The 19,696-nt window shown below is 40.1% G+C and overlaps 1 protein-coding gene across 1 annotated transcript in view; it reads right to left on the reverse strand.

Annotated features, from left to right (window-relative positions):
- plxdc2b (plexin domain containing 2b) overlaps positions 1-19,696 on the reverse strand; it is a gene marked incomplete at both ends in the record, with an annotated part of 84,513 nt that overhangs the window by 1,986 nt on the left and 62,831 nt on the right. The window contains 5 exons of the mRNA XM_079234389.1: positions 4,023-4,061; positions 11,297-11,450; positions 11,585-11,645; positions 16,787-16,868; positions 17,032-17,127. Coding sequence (XP_079090515.1) covers positions 4,023-4,061; positions 11,297-11,450; positions 11,585-11,645; positions 16,787-16,868; positions 17,032-17,127 — 432 coding nt within the window. The remainder of the gene's footprint in view (positions 1-4,022; positions 4,062-11,296; positions 11,451-11,584; positions 11,646-16,786; positions 16,869-17,031; positions 17,128-19,696) is intronic.

The raw sequence follows: 19,696 nt of genomic DNA on the forward strand, positions 1-19,696 counted from the left end.
TTTCCTTCAGTTTGAAATTAAAGTAAAGCTACATGTTTAAACCGGGTTCTTTAGCACTCTGTGTAAGATCATCCTGTGGTCTGTTTCGGTATTCATGAGCAGCTCTTCCCTCCAGAAAGAGTCAAATCCAAAACCAAGGTGAGCAGCATAATGTTCCTGCTAGCAGCAAGATTCAGGCCTATAGATGCTGATGAGAGCCCAAATGTAGCCTCCAGTCTAGCAACGTAAACCGAAGAGGCTGTATATAGTGACTCCATAATGAGTTTGTCCTTCTGCGAGCCGTGGAAGACATCACTCGCGTGTGATGTCTTACAAGCTAAAGTACTTTTGGCAGCTTCATATTGGAGTCGACCCAGCAGGTGTTTTGAGAGGTCTTTTGAAGATGATGAAAACGCCCTGTAACCTACGGGGCACATCTGTTTTTATCTATGGAGGAACAATTTCCGAGACACAAAAAAACAAGAGCATTTTCACCTGCAATTTGTCAACTAGAAAAACGCGTAGAATGAGAATAGAAGAACAAAATACAAAGAGAAGCAGTCCCAGTAGTGATCGTAGCAGAAGGGGGAGGGACTCATGAAGTAGTTATGAAACAGAAACGACGCTCTCATAGCGATCTCACAAAGATTTAAAGCAGGATCAGCCCAGATCTGTTCACACGGCTGCAGATTTATTCTCCTATGCCCCCATGACAACCTCTCCCCGGCTTTAATTAGCAGCTATAGCCATCGCCGCGCTCTCAGCCAACCAGCTCCTCCCCTGGCTCCCTGCCTCATTGATTCCCAGCACACAGAGTAACAGGGTGGTAATCAAACATGTCCAATGTGTGTGGGCGGGCACTGTGAGCGTGTGGGTCGGTAAGTCTGCGTACAGCCATTATGTGCACTCCTAAATTGGAAAAAAAGGACAAAGTATGGATAATTTGGTGAGCTGAAACATCACTCGATATAGTTTCACAGTAAACAAGCAAAACAAAACAATAGATTACCACTATTGTCCATTATCTGACAGAAAGCTGTTTTCATCATGCCATTTGGTGTCAGACTTTAACGTAACTGCACAGGAGTCATACTTTTCAGAGAAATGCCACTTGGCAGATAAAGTACATTCTTGCTATATTGTGCTTAATCCTAAAAAAAACAGTCAGTGAGTTTGATTTCTCTCTTGTTTTCTCCTAAAGGCAGTTTTCCTGTGTTCATCTGTCAGAGCTACAGAGTCCAAGAGCCATCTCTTGGTCAGCTGGAAGCCCCAGCAATGCGACAGGCTGTTAGTCCGGGTTGTTAGTAGGTCAGCAGGGGGCATGAGGAGGCTGAGCAAAGATGTAGACACAATGAGAAATCCACAGCCCAGCAGCTACATAACCAGCGGGACGCTCATGGAGACGGGTCTGCCCAAACCCCTGCAGGAGCCATGACACCGTTTTATCCGGACTCTTCTGAACGATGCATTTAAACCAATAAAAAGGGTCCAAACCCGGTCATATAGCGGGTTGTTGAAAGACAATGCAGGTGTCAGCGCATTAAGAGTCTACTGGCATGTTGAACATGCTCACAATGACAATGCTAACAAGCTGATGTGCAGCAGGGACAGTGTTCACCTTGTTAATTTAGCCTGTAAACATGCGGTCATCTGATAATTATGTAAAGTTGTAAATAGTTGGGGGGCTGATGGGAAACTTTGAGCTCATGGAAGTCATTAAGACTCATCCTGTGGGCACCATGAGCGTCTGCACCACAGACTGGAAAAGTGGATGCAGTCACCTCTGTGTCAGCCATTAGTTTATGGGCTGCCATTTTGAAGCCCAGGGTTTTGAATTATTTTTTTTGGGGGGCTTTTAGCAACCGTAAGTGACACGAGGGGATGGAGCTAAATAATGTATTCAGTCTACTGTCTGCACACAATTCTGTTTCAGTCCACCCAGTAGTTTGTTGTTGGGGCTGCAACTAATCATTATTTTCCTTGTCTTTTTCTGATCAATCAATTAAAAAAGGGAACGCTGCCTATTGATCAGTGAAATCCTAAAAATTATTTTGTCTGACCAAAAGTATAAAACCCAAATATTATAAATTTATAATTATATAAGAAAGAAAAAACTAAATGTAAATCCTGTCAAGTTACAACATCAATCAACATAGAGCCGTGCCGACAGCATGGCTAAAAATATTCTTGAGTTTATAATTATGGAGATAATTGGTCATTTATCATTGTAGCACAATGGAGTCTGGACATAGAAACGGCTCGTCTTTAGCAAATTCCCCATTCCCCATCAGCTTTGTCCTTACGTCTGCTACAACCTGAGGAGACTGAATAAACACTAACGGAGCTCTTAGAAGCCAATAAAATACATTTGAGCTTTTGAGAAAGGACAAATGAGACCAAAGGAAACCCAGCCAAGTTGTTCCTTTTCCAGCTGGACATTAGTGCAGCACAACCATTTTTTTTTGGGAAACTAATAATACAAACTGACCTATAATTCAGATTATTTGTTAATGGAGGCTGAGGAGTGTCGTTGAGTAGAAACTAAACTAAAGGGCTCCTGTTGTTCTTCATCTCAGCTGTTATTACCTCAACATTTCCTACCACAGTCAAGGTCAGAGGAAACTTAGTGTAACTGACTGCATGAGAGCTGAACAGAAGACATCCGGTGTCATCGAGGTCGACATGCATGACAGGAAACCTTTTGAAACCACTCTGGTTAATGAAACCTGTTAAATACGCAGTGGTTATAATACTCAACTATCTTTCCTCTGGACATTAGAAATTCATGCTTTTTGCTTTTCACCTTGAACAAACATTATTGGCAGGTATTCAGTGAGAAATGGTTGGATGCATGAAGAAGAAAAAAAAGATGTCATCACAGTGCCAGGCGGAGGAGTGATGAGAGCAATGCAGCGCTTGTGTAATGGAAGTGTGATAGAAGCCGCAGATTTCCAATTCCTCTCCGCTGGAAACATCCGAGAGGCTATCTCTGAAAACTGATAGAGTTGGAGGACATTTCAGAGTTGGGATGCTTTGCCCATATGTTTGTGTTCGTATGCGAATCACTGGGAGCCCCATGACTCGATATAATCATGATACTCATACACTCATCATACCTATGACAAGATACCATCTCATTCGGGGTTTTTGAGCATTTTGTGATATGCTGATTATTGCAATGTCATGTTTATTACCTTTTTTAACGGCAACTTGTCAACATGTGTTTTATGTAATAACTCTTTACTCGGTTCATCTCTCTTCAAATATTTGTATTGCAGCAAAATGGGGTTGCAAGTCGAGCAGACTGGACTGAAGTGGACTGAAAAAGCAAAATAAAAAGGTTTAATTTGTATTTGTAATATTAATAGTTTATAAATTAAAGGGTCGATTCTTGGCATCTGTGTATTGATTCAATATTGCCACGCAAAATATCGTGATACTCTGCTTCCCTCCACTTTGTACATTAATTAAATGTTGAATTGTTAAGGTGCAACTGTCACATTACTTGTGATGTAATTAAGTCTGCAGCCTTTGTCTTCATTCATGCAAACATGCAGAAGAAGATACACTCTCCTCCAAGATACATGTTTGTTGTTGTTGTTGAATACACAAAGGGGCACAGTATGTTTATTTTTTACAGCTATCTTATTTTCTACCTCTGCCTGACAGGAATACAGACACATCTTGAAAATGAAAATACCTCATATCCATGTTTCTCCTGTTGCCTTTGAGACCTCATGTGAAATATGCAACTCAATACAGCTTCTACTTTTGGGCACAACCCCGCCCGGCCTTCCTCTCTTACCAGCCCAGACAATATAATCGATTGCTGCTACCCACAGAGGACAGTTAAGCATTATACTTGTCGGCTGCTGGATGAAGTTTATATCAGCTGATTGAGCCACGCGTCCTCCAAAAAAGATCAAAAAGCAATCAGGGGCCGATACCTCGGTGGTGAGAACAGAAACACACACACAGCCATAGAAACCACGGGGAGCGGCAGCAGATATTGGACTCCACAGCCGTGGAAGATAGAGACCTACCCTGGTTGTCTCTGAGGTGCAGGGCGATCTTGGTGTCATCTGTGAGGAGACAAAGAAAGAAAGACATTAGCGTCAGAAATAACCATTTTTTTCTTCTTCTCTTTGTAGTTTGTTTTTGAAGCTCTGATATTATAAACAACTCCCCGAAGGCCTGAATGAGATTAAGCGTCTTTCATTAGTGGGAATTTCAACATGAAATTTACTCCACTTAAAATCTGATTAAAAATGAAAGCTTTGGATAGAATGGTCCGGCATGCATAATTCAGCATATAAAAGCAGTCTAGGGTTAACTATACATGTGAAATATGGAGTTGTAGCGTGGCCCACATCTCCTCGAAGGGTAGCAGGCATTTTCGCACACCATAGGATTCACATTATGCAAATGAAGCGCATACGCGCCACCACCGCATATATTTCACTAGACGATTTAATTCAAAGCGATTTTCTATTTCAGTTTTCTAAAGAAGCAATGCAGCAACATTTTGGTGTCTGAAATGAATCATTAAGTGAGATACGGTAGAGAGCGCACAAAATTTAGTTCAATTCAATCCCAGACCGGAGTGAGGGTCATGAATATGGATCACCATCGCTGATCAAGGGAAAGTAACCTAAACTACGATATGTATGTATATCTCACAAAATAATCTACGTCTGTGTTCACATATGCAACAGAGCCGGGTGGGATCTACTCTGGACACATAATTGTCTGTGTGAAATTGCCAAATAATAAAAAACAGTATTCATTAGGCGTGAACTTTCTCTGATTTCAGCTCATGACTTCGTACTTAGAGGCCCACATGAATGAAAAGTTGGTCTGAAAATGAGACAATATTGATAAGAATGAGCCATAACAGCTCACTAGGCCAAATAGCCTTATTTTAGTACCATAAATATATAGCAAGAGCAGAGTTTCTGAGTTAAGGCCAACAATGGTATTTGTGACGTCACAGTGACCTTGACCTTTGACCCTCAAATTCCACCTACCCAAGTGGATGTTTGCAGAAAAAAGGGGGATGGATGTACATGCAGACGCAACTCCAAATCAAAATTGTGTCTTAAAAAACATGTTTCAAGTGGTTCATTATAATTTGTAACAGACGGCAGCCTCCAAAATCATTCACTGTATCCACACCACGGTTCGCATGATCTCACAAAAAGTGAATACACATTTTTTGTGCATTTTCCGACAACAACATGTTTCATGTTTTCACTTGTTAGAGCATATTATTTTTTCAAAATTAACTTTCGTTTTTAGGAAATTGAGTCGGTTCAGGCAACAAAACTAATTGATGAGGTTTAAGAAAGGACTGTCGTTTGGGTTAAATAACTCAAATGCCGTTACTGAAGTACACAAGTTACGTGACAAATAAATCAACGTGGACTTCTTGTTTCACGTTGAGAACGACCAGCAGAGCGATCAGTTTGTATTTCCTCTGAAGCTACAGCTAAATTTAAAGTTTAGTTCAATGTCAATAGATAAAAAAAGAGATCTTAACTCTTTGTGTTGGTGTTTCTCTCACCCAAACACGCCTAAACCCACAAAGACACATTTATCTTTGTGTCTCTTCTCCTTCCTCTCACTCTCTCTTCTACCATGAGTCACCCATACTGCTCTCTAATCTGACCTTTGACCCCTGCAGCTGAAGAGACAAGCGAGAGCCGAGGAAACTGATCCGCTGTACGTGTCAAAAAGTGCGAGGAGTTTCTCTACGTCGGCATCTCAACAGACACCGCAGAGTGACCTCTTGACCTCCTGGACACACACACGTACAGTCACAACTACGTAAACCAAACACACTTTAGTCCTCTCAACAGGCCCTGGTTTGATCTGTAGGATTACTCTGCGTGTTTTTCCTCACAGCTGGACAGTTTTCACATTGCATCCATCCTCATCACAGCGGCCCATCCAGCACCCCGACTGCGATGGAGTGTCCATTTAAACTCAGCCCCCACAAGACGATTAATGTGGGTGTGGGAGAGAGAAGGTCGACTACTCCCTCAGTGAGTGATGAAAGTAAATGCCTTTTTGTGAGAATGAAAGAATGGGTAAGCCTGGCTCTTTGAGGATTTAGTTGTATAGGAAAAATAGACAATTTAAACTTAATAGTCAGGAAGTAAATAGAATAGCATATTTTTATTATAGTAGTTTCACAACACTGACTGAAAAGCTCCATCTGATGAGGTCAGAAAATCCTTCATTCCAACAGCAAGTCTGGAGATGTTTTATTTATTGTCAGCAAATCTCACAGGAAGACCAAAAACAACACTGAACTCATCCCACTATTGTGCGTGTGGAGCCTGATATATATCTTATTACTGTATTGTTGTCCAGAAACTATTAAAAACACATGACTGAGACACACTGTTGCACTCAGTGACATGCTCCTTCATTATGATGAACAGGGGCACTGTAGTTTATTCCATAATGCAACTTTCTGCTGCCGGAAATACTCACCAGCAGACGGAATGTGTATTAATTAAAAACTACAGTGCCCAGCTGTTTTTGGAAAACTACTTACTTTAGAAATGAAACTATGTACTTACAAGCATAGACTAAGAAGCAAACGTCACCTGTTGGTTTGAGGACCGCCATCGTGGACCCTCTAGTTTGACACTACTTTATGCAACCAGAGGAGTCGCCCCCTGCTGGCCATTAGAAGGAATGCACGTTCAAGGCACTTCCTCATTGGCTTCACTGTTCAGACCGCCTGCTTATGACTCATTTTTAAATAGTTATGTCCTGCCTGATGGCTGGGAGCCACAGACTGGGTATTAAGAGACTGACTAATGCATTGTTGGTTTCTTTGGGATTAGTGAAAAATGTCAGAAACATAATAGCGGCAACTTTATCCTTTACTCTTTAAAGAAGAAATCAAGGACATTCTACCTTAACGCTACTCCTTTTACAGCCATGTACATCTCATAAACCACGTCAAAGACACTTTTATCAATCTATAAATCTTTTCCGATTGTGAATCTGACTGTATCCGACAGATACGCAGTTATGAATATGTCCTCACCTACTTTATCGACGGGGGTCTCATGTTCTTAAAAGGATGCAGTAAATTCATCACAAGGATACGAGTGGATGTCTGAAATGATTTGTTGACCACCAGCTCAATGTGCTGTGCATCAGACAAGCATGAGAAAAGACACAACATACGGTCTAGCGTGTGTGTGTGTGTGTGTGTGTGTGTGTGTGCTTTTAGTATTGATTATTTACACAGTCTTTCATATGACGACAGTAGGTGAGTGTCTCTGGAGCTGATTCACTTTAACTGCCTGTTTACTTAAATAAATTGCTCGTAAAAAAGCCGTAAAAAAGAGAAATTAGGTCAAAATTGACATAAATCCAGCCAATTCGTAACTGACACGTTTCTAGAGACAAGTAAAAAAAAAAGTAAACAAGCTTTAAAAGACACCTTGGGCGTTTTCCTATCATCAGCAGTAGAATCCAGGCGGCCCCCTTCAAAGAGGATTTGCATTTGATAACTGAGATTATGCTGCAGTATGGCTTGGGTTCGCCTCCCGCTGGGGAGCAGTGAATCATGTGCTGAGTACTTTACACTGCAATATCAAAGGAGCATGACACCCTCTAACTTTCCTTGGTAAAATACTGTCAGTGTGAGACGACATGTTTAACTTTTAATACGTATCTAAAGTAAATGTCATGTTTCAAACATGTTTTGACTTTTATTAACGAGATAACAATAACAATACCAATATCTCTTTTGCATAAATATTGTATGAGCAAACATGCAAAGCAGGCTCCTTTAACAAAATTGAGGAATATCTTTTATTGTTTCATCCGTAGGCCACCAGTTGGCACTTTTAAGTATTTTACTTTCTGTACCAAACATTTTACACTTTAAGGTACACTAATGCATATGTTTATGATACGTATGATACATGTTATAATACGGTATGTTCTTTTTGAACCCTTTCATGCATAGAGGTCACTACAGTGGACAGCTATTAAAAGGTTGTTTTCTTGTCTATGCATGGGTTTTGATGGCATAGTTGCACATAAACCACTAAAGTGAACGCTATTGCATCATTCAAAACACTGCTGTAAGCCATTGTAAGTGCAAGATACATTTCTCAAAACCAAGATGGCTGACAGAAGTTCAGAAAGACCCATTCACTCATCAACATCTTCCCAATCCTTCTATGGAAAGAGACCCTTGCAGGTATGAAAATGATTGTGACATCAAGTAACAACTAAGGAATTATATCATTCATACATTTTCCAAGTATTGAATTTATATTGGGAGGAAATTACAATTAAACATCTGTCCACTAAATTGGACATCATGCATCACTGGCTATAGGCTGATGTTGGGAGGAGGGAGTTGGGAGGAGGGAGTTGAGGTTGAGGAAGCCCAGGATGTGCCACTCAAGTGAAAAAAGCTGAAAATAAAGCAGAAAGTGTCGGTGAGAGCAGGATCCTCTGGATACATGCATAGATTTAAAGTCTATCAAGGTTCTGCTGGGTCAGATGATGCTGCATGCACACGTAGAACCAAGTACATCTGCATGCGGTCTCTTGTGGCTTTGTGCCCCGCGGGTATTGCCAATTATAATAAAAGATAGTCTGCTCATTTTCTTTGGATGTACATATATTATTTTAGAGTTTTCACATTTTTATATATCATTTTTTTATTAAATACATATTTCTTCAGTTGAAAACAAAAAGGCGTGGACATTTAAAAATGTATTTAAAAAAATGTATACAAAAGTTCAGATCTTGTTTTTCATGCCTAAAGAGCAATAAAACACTTATTTAAAAAATCCTGACTGAGGTTATCATAATTCATGCATGAAAGGGTTAATATAGGTTGTTTTGTATTGTTTATTTTGTAAAAATATGCTGAATGTTGTCCTGTACTGTGAGCTCTTGATATAGTGGCAATAAAGTGAAATGCACAATGAGTAGAATCTTTCTAAATGAAAACAATATATGCTGATACAAAAATAATCCCTCTCAATCAATACGTGCACATTAATAATGTGTGGCGTTGTCTGTATCTGCAGAGCCTCAGCCCTCCACCTGTATTTTTCTCTTTTCTTATAATCTGTCTGTGCTCGCTGCTTGTGAGCGTTTCTCAGCCCCTCGCTCTGCGTCTGTCTCCAGCCGTCACTCCTCAGACCTCCGGGGGTCTTGCTCCCTGGCTCACACTGCAATCAGTGTCGTCTGAGTCTGACGCTCTGCTAAATTCTCCCGCCTGGAGACAAATACTTCACCCATTAGCTATCTGGACTGGAGCTCACTAAACTCGCTGGCTGGTGTCATCGAGAGGCCGACGTTGAATGTTGTGTTTACAAAGTGCAGCAGACAAATCCTACTCATTCTGCCTTTATTCGACTCAACAATGCAGTCGTCTGCCTCTCAGTACGCTCCAACAGTCCCGCCCTGTCTGTGGCTCTCAGCCCGAAGCTCATTCCTCACGAAAGACGTAAAGCATTAAAAACATCAACTATATATATATATATATATATATTTCCATATTTAAAGAAGGGAAAGTCCATTTTAAAAACTGCTGGGCATTGTAGTTTTTACCAAATGTTATTAAAACTGCAATTAAAAGAGCATGTGTTGGGTACTATTTGCAGAGGCGGATTAATACACAAATGCTCTAGTGAGTATGTAGCAGCAGGACGGCGTATAATATGGGATTGACTCCCCATTCGTCATCATTTCAGTTTAACTGACATTTTTATATCCGACATTTTGTCTGGTTGTCATCAGATATCTTTTATCTGCTCACCAAACATCCTTATTGGAGTGTTTTCTCTTTTTTCTCTTTATGAGTCAATATAATTGAATTGATAAACAAACTAACCCAGCTATCCATTATACAAAGATAAGATAAGATAATCCTTTATTAGTCTCTCAGTGGGGAAATTGCGGGAATACAGCAGCCTTGCACACAATAGAGACACATAGTAAAAAAGTAATATAAACAAAGTAACAAATAACAATAAACAGTAGTAAAACAGTAAGAGTAAGAAGAATATAGTATCGATTTCCAATTAAATATACAGACGGAATAAGAGTATATATATATATATATATATAAAACTACTTAAACGTATTAAATATACAGACGGAATAAGAGTATATATATATATATATATATATATATATATATATATATATATATGTATAAAAGTACTTAAACGTATTTATATTGCACCAGATGAGTACAAGAGTACAATTAAAGTGTCCACAGTGAGAGTACTAGCTAATGTCACTAAGCTACTGTTAAATTACTATATTAAGTTTATACTCTTTTTACTTTTACTTGTGTGTATGTTTACTACGTAAATTGTTGGACCGTGTTTAGGTCCTATGGTCCTTACTTGTTGATATTACACTGTAGATACTTTGTGAGTAATAAATAAAACACATATTATATGTTTGTACAATGCCTTTTAATGACTTTATAACTTCATTTATCTGTAAAAAAAATTATTTAATAATGTAAAAAGCGCTCCCTTTTCACTAAAAATCCACAATAATGGAATCCGACCAGAAAAAAACCTCAAATGTAAAATGAGAAAGAGAGAGAGGGGGAGCGCAGGTAATGACAAGGATCAGCTTTCCTTCATAGCTGAATCAGATTGAGCCAATTTCACTAAACTTCGAAATTATTGTAAAGTCACTTTCCACTTACTGAGATAAAAGCCAGAGCTCAATCTAATTTTCTATTAAACATTCAGCCTTCAGAAATAAAAATTGCCCTTTGTTCGCCTTTCAAATACCGAAAGTGAATGCCATAATTAACCTGAAAAGTGATTAAGAAGGACAATAACAGGATGGAAATAGTTTTGACACTTCAACAGATCCATCATCTGAAACGGAATAAAAGGTTTCTGAACATAAAGATTGATGGCGAGCCTGCAGAGCAGAACAACATCATCACAGGTTGGTGTGGGTGCATCTACACCGGTGAGGTTTTTCCTAATTCAATCTGCATTGTTTAAAAGCTGGTACAAACACATCTGCTCCACTCCCTGCCATCTGGAATATCTTTTTATAGCGTAAGTGGAGAGCTAAAGCACATATTTATGCCTTCTCTAAAAGAAAAAAAAATGTCCTGCTCATGTTATTAAAGAGGAAACACATCAATACTAATAAAGAGCAGCTCCAGCAAATGCACTTCATTTAACATCTTGCAAAGCAGAGCGAGCATCCATCACTACGGGAACAAAAGCTCTGGGCTCCGACACAATATGAGCCGTGGCCCCGTTCCAGCGCTTTGCTACTTCACCTTCGGTGGGGACGCTGGTGGGAGGGTGTGAGGTGGAGAGTGTGTCCCCGCCTGCAGTGGGCTCCTTGCTCCTGGATGTGGTTTTGGCGACTGTTGTGGTGGTGGGCGGGTAGAGATGCGTGGTGTCCGTGATGTCGCACATCTTGTCCTTGGTCTGAAAAGATAAGAAGCGTTGTCATGGTTGTGTGCAAAAAAAGAAAGAAATGACACACACACACACTCACACACACACACACACACACACACACACACACACACACACACACACACACACACACACACACACACCTCATCTGGGCAGCTGTTATCCACCCAGTCCTGCCGATGACGGTCAAAGCCACTGGAACATCTGATGGGAGAGAAAACAGCTGTCAGTCAAATCTTCAGTCTAATAAAAGAAGTTTAGTTTCGCACCTCCGTTGAGTCCCGGGACCTTTTGTGTAGAGTATTAGTGGAGGCCTGATTTGTGGTTTCTTATATCAGTCAAGCGCTGACTTATTAGACCCTCCCTGTCCGGCTGACACTCCAGTTTTGAAACTCCTCACACCCAATTTTTAATGCTAAGTTTCTTCTCCTAAAGTGTTTTCTTTTCTTGGGCATTTGTGCCTTTTATTCAACCGTGGAAAGTTGAGAGGTGCCAGGAAACAGAGGAAGAGTATCTTAAACACTAGACAGATGTTTTCACTTGGTGAGTCCAAGGTTTCATGTATTGTGTTTCTGTGTGGAATATGTAGAGGGTTTAAAAACACAAATATCCCAAAGAGAAACTCTGGAAACCCCACACACCAGAGGGGGAAACCATCGGGGCAGCAATATGCAACCCAATAACGCGAACAAAATGCCTGCTAAAAACTTTCATATTCAGCATGTCAAAGGTTTATTTAGCACACTATGTCTACCAAGGATACAGCTGATAACTAAAATGAGGATGGGACGAGTTAGCTATTAGCTAGTTGCTGTTGTTAGCGTACTGCATAGCTTTCTGATGTATCAATACTCTTCCACAACACCAATTGCATACTGTCAATTATTTTTCAGAACTTACATAAATATAGTTAGCCTAACAACGACATTTGGACCAAATGCCTGCTGCATGTAACATGAGGCATACTGAGTGTCAGGAGTGCCTGCTGATGCCTCACTTTTGTCAGTTTTTGAAAAAACTTTGGTTCTGGGTTCTTTACCCTGATGGCAGTGCCTCCCACCACACAGCAGCTTTTATGCATTTTTTATGCTGCTTGCTAGCAGCAGAACTGATAAGGAGGCACCTTCACACAATACAAATGGTTTCCTCTCCAGTGTGGGCGGGACTTAATTGCGCTCTGTCTCTATGGGATAAAGGCTATTTCTATCAGTATCTATCCTCATGACAATAAACTGATTGCGCTGTGTGAAAATTCCGCATTTTACATATTTTTGTGTGTAATTTCACGCTTCCAGGAGTCACAAACATAATTGATCATTTTATATAGTAACACTTCAGGTTTTCTAATTTGAATCAAGCTGAGACGCAAATATCTTCCCCTCCAACTCTTTGCCTCGTCTTGGGATCCAGATTCAAAGAGGTACCAGATCTTTTTTTTTATTACAGTAAGAAGACGTGGGATCTGTTGTGGGAGAGTTCAAAGGGTCATGGGGCTTTTGGGTAAGGGTGCTGTTGAGTAATAACCTCAAAAAAGCAGACAGTAATCGAGGCGGCGGCGACTAATCCTCCATGCTGTAAACGGATCAAAATTATAAATCGCCCACGGGTGAAATCGCCATCATTCTGTGTCGGCCCACAAACTGTATCCTGTCTGAAAGGGAAAGTTAGTATGCAAAGCACTAAACCCACTCACACTGTGTTCTGTCAAATAAACTGAAGTTGAAAAGCTTTCTGCAAATTATTTGTCACTGCAGGTGCGAGACGTATGGAAAGACACACACGAACGAAAACAACCTTTGACCAGCTCGCAATGCAGAAACACAGCGGTTTGAAGCCAGCGATGGTATTTGTGCTGTGAGGATAATGTGAGTCCAGTAGAGTCTTAGACATCCCCAGCAGGCTCCATTTCTCCAGTGAACATATTGTTATGGTAATAGCTTTATGTGAAGCAGTCCATTTTCATCTTTCTACCTCTAATCATTTCATTCCTTTTACCCCCGCCAGAAAAAAATTCTGCCTCATCTGTTCAATCAGGCGAGACAGATTCCTCGCTTAATCCCACACTTTTTCCCGAATGTCTCCCCCACCCCCCAAGAGGGAAGCAAAACGAGACACAATATTACCGAGCAGGTCTAACCTGTCCCTATGGGGAGCTTGTGTTTTGTTTCTTCTCAATGGCATCAGCTCGTTGCCGTCTAGTGAGCCACGGTGCTTTTAATTAGAAATGGACTGAGGTGCTTCATTTGAATATAAATGAACTCACGAGGGAGACTTTTTTCTCTTCAGGTTTCCAACAATCGCAGCAGGATGGTTAGATTGCGCTTCATTCTCACATCTTGAGATGCCGTTTCACATTCATGGAAGCCATGCGGTTATTCTTTGCATTTTCATGTTCTCACATATTGTACTTTGAGTTTTAAGCTATTTATAGTCTGCATTCTTTCAGCCATTCAAAATCCATTCAATCGATCTACATTGTGTAATTGCCCGTTGTTTTCATTGTTAGTGGTGGAGTCCACCATCATATGCACAGGAAAACATATATCACATTTATATCTTTCTCGCTGTTTATTGTTTACTCTCTTACAGCTGCATCACAGCTGAATTAATCATCAGCTGATGCAAACCGATCATCCTGTTTATTCAGTTGGCAAAACACTGGAACAAGGCAACAATCATTTCCTGCACTTTTCAGCAACTGATCAATGTGTGGAAGGGATTATGGACCACGCTGAGCTGCTAGATCCAACTTCTCAGCAACATAACAAACTTGACTGTGTCCTGCTGTTGTGTAGAAAACTACTTGTGCGGTGTGCAGCATGAAATCAGATCTCAGTGTCGTTATTATTGTCTGGCTTTTTTATTGAAACAATATGAATTTGTTTGGCTGCACTTGCTGTTTGGATGTCACCAAGGAGTCCGTAACCTTTTTTTTCTTCTTCATATAAGTGTAGTCAGTATTCATTTCAACCTGTTTCAATGCAAACCAACTTTTCTAAAGTAAACTTTTTCATAATTCTCGTGCTGCAACCTTGGAATAACTTCATCAGTTTGAAATATTCTTACTGCACAGCAAGGGAGTTTTTTTTATTATTCATTTTTAAAGTTGTACATACAGTAGGTACAAATACTAAAAATGCTGCATCATCAGATCCTTTTAGAATATATGTGGCACTATTAAGTGCATACTGATTACTTTCACTTTTGTTAGTTTAAGTCCATTTTACCGTACTTTTACTTCAGTATGATTTTGAATGAAGGACGTTAACAAGCAAAATGTACATTCTTGCCTTATTCGATTTACTTAAGTAAACAAACTGAATCCATCCCTGATTGTTCAGCTGTGCAAACACAGCTTATAAAAGAACAATGAGTTTGCGATTACGCCATTTCTCAACACAAAAGTATGCTCTAACAATTTCCTGGGAGAATAAAACACATTAAAACTGTGTATTTTTCTCCTTAAAACCCATTAATTTTCCACAAGCTGCATTTGTGATGCTCACCAACTGTTTTCTTTATGTAAACAAATCCCTTCAGTTCCTCAAAACTCATCAGTGTTCGGAGACACAGACACTCATCGCCCACTGTGGATCCTCTGGGACATCCGTCATGCTTTACTAACCCACTTCAGCACCAGGCTGCACACGTCAGCCGCAACAAACTCAACTGATTTAGTTCAGAAGTTGGCATGCGTGCTCTCACCTGCTCAGCGTTCATTGAGCGAGAAGTTCATCAGGGTTATTATTCCTAAAACGTCGATGTCTTTCATTAACCCCGGAGCCAACGAGGCCGCCACCGTTTTTAATTAGCGAGCTTTTAAAGCACGTTTGCTTTTTTCAAAGGAAGTTGCTGAAGGATACAAAGAGCAGAGGAGGGATGAACAGTCGGCTTGTAACATGGTTACAAAGCTCATTAAAATGCAGCTTAATAAGATCACTGCTACAGGCGTAAACTTTCTTTACGTTGCTGAAGGGAAAACACTTATTCATGGTGCACTGTAAATTAATTTGTCTCTGTCAATGGCATGACGAATGGAAATACAGAGCGGAGGGGAAGTCAAATTCAATGTGAAATCTCAATGGACAGAGCAGAAGTGATGCACATTTCTCCAGTCAACCATCCCACTCAGAATAAATTATGAGTCAAAAAGGAAAGAGTGGCAGATTAATATTTGATGCATGAGGCATTCAAAATGCATACAAAAGAGCAGAGATGGCGGCTGCCCCGAGTCTGACTGAACAAAGTCCGACAACAACCTCCAAAAAAAACATTCAAATTCAGGCTAAGATTTGTAAGTTGAAAACTTTCTTAACTTTCTGTCTGTGAATGAAAACAACAACTCTCCTATCTCTCCATAATCTATTCCTCCTCAAACTTTTTCCATCCAACAAAACAAAACAAAATCCCCCAAATCTGCAGCTCACATTTCAGCTGTCAGGAAATTCTGGGGAGAAACACTAACACTTCTTTAGCGGCTCAAATATTTACTTTAGTTTGAAGTGCAGGGAGACGGAAAGATGAGATAAAAAAGTGGAGCAGAGGTTGACAGAACAGTTGTGAATTGAATGAATGTTAAAAGGAGCTACTGTCTCGTCTGAATGAATAAGACTCCCATGGCAACAGAGACACTGTAGACAGCTTTCTGGAATTGAATAGTTTGCAAATATTTCATCATCATAATGGATAAACAAGCAATATGCAGACTGTGTGTACTCCAGATTGCTGACGTTTTACATTAACAACTTTAAGCTATTCTCAGATCAAATTGTTGATCCTGAACATTTCTGTCTTGGAGCACATCCTGATGACGTAGTTGTGCACTTTGTGTGTTTGTTAAATAGTGTACGTAGTGCAACATACGCTGCTATAGCACTTACTTATTTCAGCTTGGTTCAGCTGATTTTAGACACCAGCTTCTAACCTCGATATCACTGAATTATTTACTAAATCCAACTATTGCTGCAGGCCGTGCTAGCTCAGTGTTAAAGTGTTTGTTTTTTAAAATGTAAAACAAATGTTTTACTTTCACTACAGACTTTCATAGCCAAAATAATTAATGTTAATGAAATTTGCAAACAGTCAAATTCATCCATAACTTTGTTTATTGTGCATTTTGTCTCTTTTCTCAATTTCCTTAGTTTTTGGACAGTTTGTCAGACATTTTTGATGATGTCATGTTTGGAAATTGTGGCATTCTTCCACTACCTTTTGAAATTTCATAAACTTAATAAAAAAATAAAAAATGCAGGATAATGACAATAGTCTTTTATAATCAGCGTGAGAAGAGTAAAAGGAATTCAGGTGAATTATTGGAGAGCAAACTTAAAAATAAAAAATCCCACCTGTTGAGCCGATGGCACCAGCTGCAGTTGAAGTTGATCTGCGAGGACATGCAGGAGCTACAGCTGGTGAACTTGAGACAGGCTGGAGAGGAGAAGGATTGAAACAGGTCAAACAATTTACACAATCAATAGCCTAATTGACAAACAGCCAAGGAAAAGGTCCACACGGCACATAATGATAAGGACTCTATCGAATAACACTTGTAAAGAAGCATACACTGAGTGTTACAATAACTTATTCTTACTGGCTAGGGGCATCATTTCAATGGCTGTGGAATTGGTGATCTTCGTCTTCGTCAGCTCCACGCGGTGGTATTCGTAGATTGTCCTCCGCCTAACGTCTATATTATGGAGAGAGAGGAGATTGAGTGAGAGCGCAAACAAACCATCACAAATCTCTCACCCAGAGATAAAAAAAACTGGGACAAGTGGCCCCTGAAGAAAGAGGAAAGACAGCGGGAGGCAGAATCAGGTCATATGGGACGCTGCCGCAGCACTTTATTTCTCAACTCTCATTGTGCCCAAACGTCAGCCCCCAATCTGGCAATGGACGGTAGCAATTTCCCCAAGGAGCTGATATCAATCAGACACTGTTGAAAGGCTGCCTTCCCAGTCATCTGTAACGGCAAGTCATCAGCCGGGGAAAGATGGAGCAATTGATTAGATACATCATTGACTCTCTTTGCATTCCGGCCTTTATAACTCATACAGGCCAGCTTAAAATTGGCTGCTTGCTTTTGCGAGCCGTGCATCTTCACTCCCATCAGTGGAAAGGGAAAACGAGGAGGATGAAATACAGCCTTTGTTACAATCAAAAAGGCTCTTATCCTGTGTGGTATCTAAACAGATCTGATAATAACTCCTTGGTGCCGTGGTTAATCTAAACCCTAATTGGATTGTTAAAATTACTTTCGCCGCAGCCGTTCCAGGAATAAAATTGTTAATCTGTAGAATAAATCACTGAGATGCATTGCAACCATCATCGGGGCATTACTCAAAACGTGACATTTTTTAGCAGTTATATTTGCTTGACCAATGAGCTACAAAATTAAAATTCGATACAAGAGCCTGTGGCAGTGTAATATATGCTGCAAGCACTTACTTGCAAGTCTCATTCATGAAAGAGTAGTTATTGTAAAGTACTGAAACAGTTTCAAAGAAAAAATGTAGATCTTATCATCTTTGTAAAATGAGTATATTGATACCACTTTCAGGTCTGTCCAGTAAATATGACTCTGTAGCCAGGACACGGTTAGCTTAGCATAAAACTGTACATAGGGGAAACAGCTAGCCTGGCTCTGTCTAAAGGTTAAATATATCATCTCTGAAGCTCACTAAGTAACTTTACATCTTGCTTTTTTAATCCAAACTAATAATAAAAGTAAAATCAAAAAGCTGTAGTGTTACAGGAGATTTTGTGTGCTGGATTTAAGCTAAGCTAAGCTAAGCATCTCCTGGCTGCATATTTAGCATTCAAACATAGAGCAACATCCATCTCAGCTAATTGTCTTGTTGTAATCAATATTATTTGTAATACCAATGTATCAAATTACAATTAAAAAAAGCAGACAGATTTAAAGTTAGCTTTCTTTGCTTGGTTTAATGAACCGTTAGCTGCTCTGGCAGCAGTATTGTTCTTCTCGTGTGACAGGATGTTGTTTCCCTGCAGACCTGCTTGGTTTGATTACACACAAGACAACTGATCAAAGCAGCAAATGTGAGCCAGCTCAGTCTAACCTGAGAATAAGACCGCCCTTCCTTTCCCCTCCTCTCCCCGGTGCCTGACTTCCTCTTGCCTCTAGCAAAGGGATTATCAGGTGCCTAATGACATGGTGGAGGCCAGAGGAAGGTCAGTTCCTCAGCCTGAGGCTGCTGATAAGTGAGCAGACTGTACAAGACGGGACAAAAATGTGTCTGCACAGTTGATAATGCTCCCATGAACATTTAATTGATGTAACATAGCTCTTCTTCAGAATAGGACTGTTATTGTTGTTTGCATGCTTTTCTATCCAGCACTTTGTCTTTATCGTCTGGATATGCATGCTTTTGTGAATACTTTTCTGGGCTGACTTTATGTCCTCGCTGGTCTCTGTTTGTAGGTGGAAGGAAGCCGCAAATCAGATCAATTATAGTCTGGTTCCAGCCACAACATGAACAATGCCTAATGAGGATTAAGCTACCTTCCACTGATGCTATCAAACAAAGGTAGATTTGCTGAAGCGTGTCATCAATTATGCTCAGGAGAGTCAGTTAACCCACATTCAAATAAAAATCCCGTCCAGATAAGATACACTTGCACGCATTATTATTCTTAGGCTGCAAAATACAAAGAAAATATGTGTTTATAATCTCAATTTGACTAAATCACAATACCAGGCAGCCTCTTACTGCCCATTCATCCATATGGGTGAACTGCATGGAAATCAATACAAATGTGATGTGAAGACATTGAGTCAGAGATCGATGGAGGAATGGTGTCTCTGGCCGTTTGTACTGTTACACAAAATTACAGTTACAATGTGTTCAATCAACCTCTTTAACCTCATGATCAAACTCTCGGCGCGTTGATATCTCCAACACATTAAATCACACTGTTTCCTCTGAAGCAGAGATCTGCTGTGAAAAACCTGAAAATAAAAACATGGAATGACAACCGTATATGAATAATAGCTCCAGCCTTTGCACCTTCCTGCTGGGTATCAAGATTATTAATCCAGATACAGGCAGGACGATATGAAAAGGACAGAGGCCGTAGTGGCTTCATTTTAAGAATCACTCACTGTGACTGATAATAATGCATAACGTAGCATTGAGCCTGTGTTTTCACATGTGCTTGTACCTGACCTGTGAGTTACACACCCTGGCCACAGGACACCCACAAATCCTCCCTCTCATCTTTCTTGGCTTGCT

The sequence above is a fragment of the Taurulus bubalis genome (assembly GCF_910589615.1).
Source record: "Taurulus bubalis genome assembly, chromosome: 18".
In the NCBI taxonomy this organism is placed as follows: Eukaryota; Metazoa; Chordata; class Actinopteri; order Perciformes; family Cottidae; genus Taurulus; species Taurulus bubalis.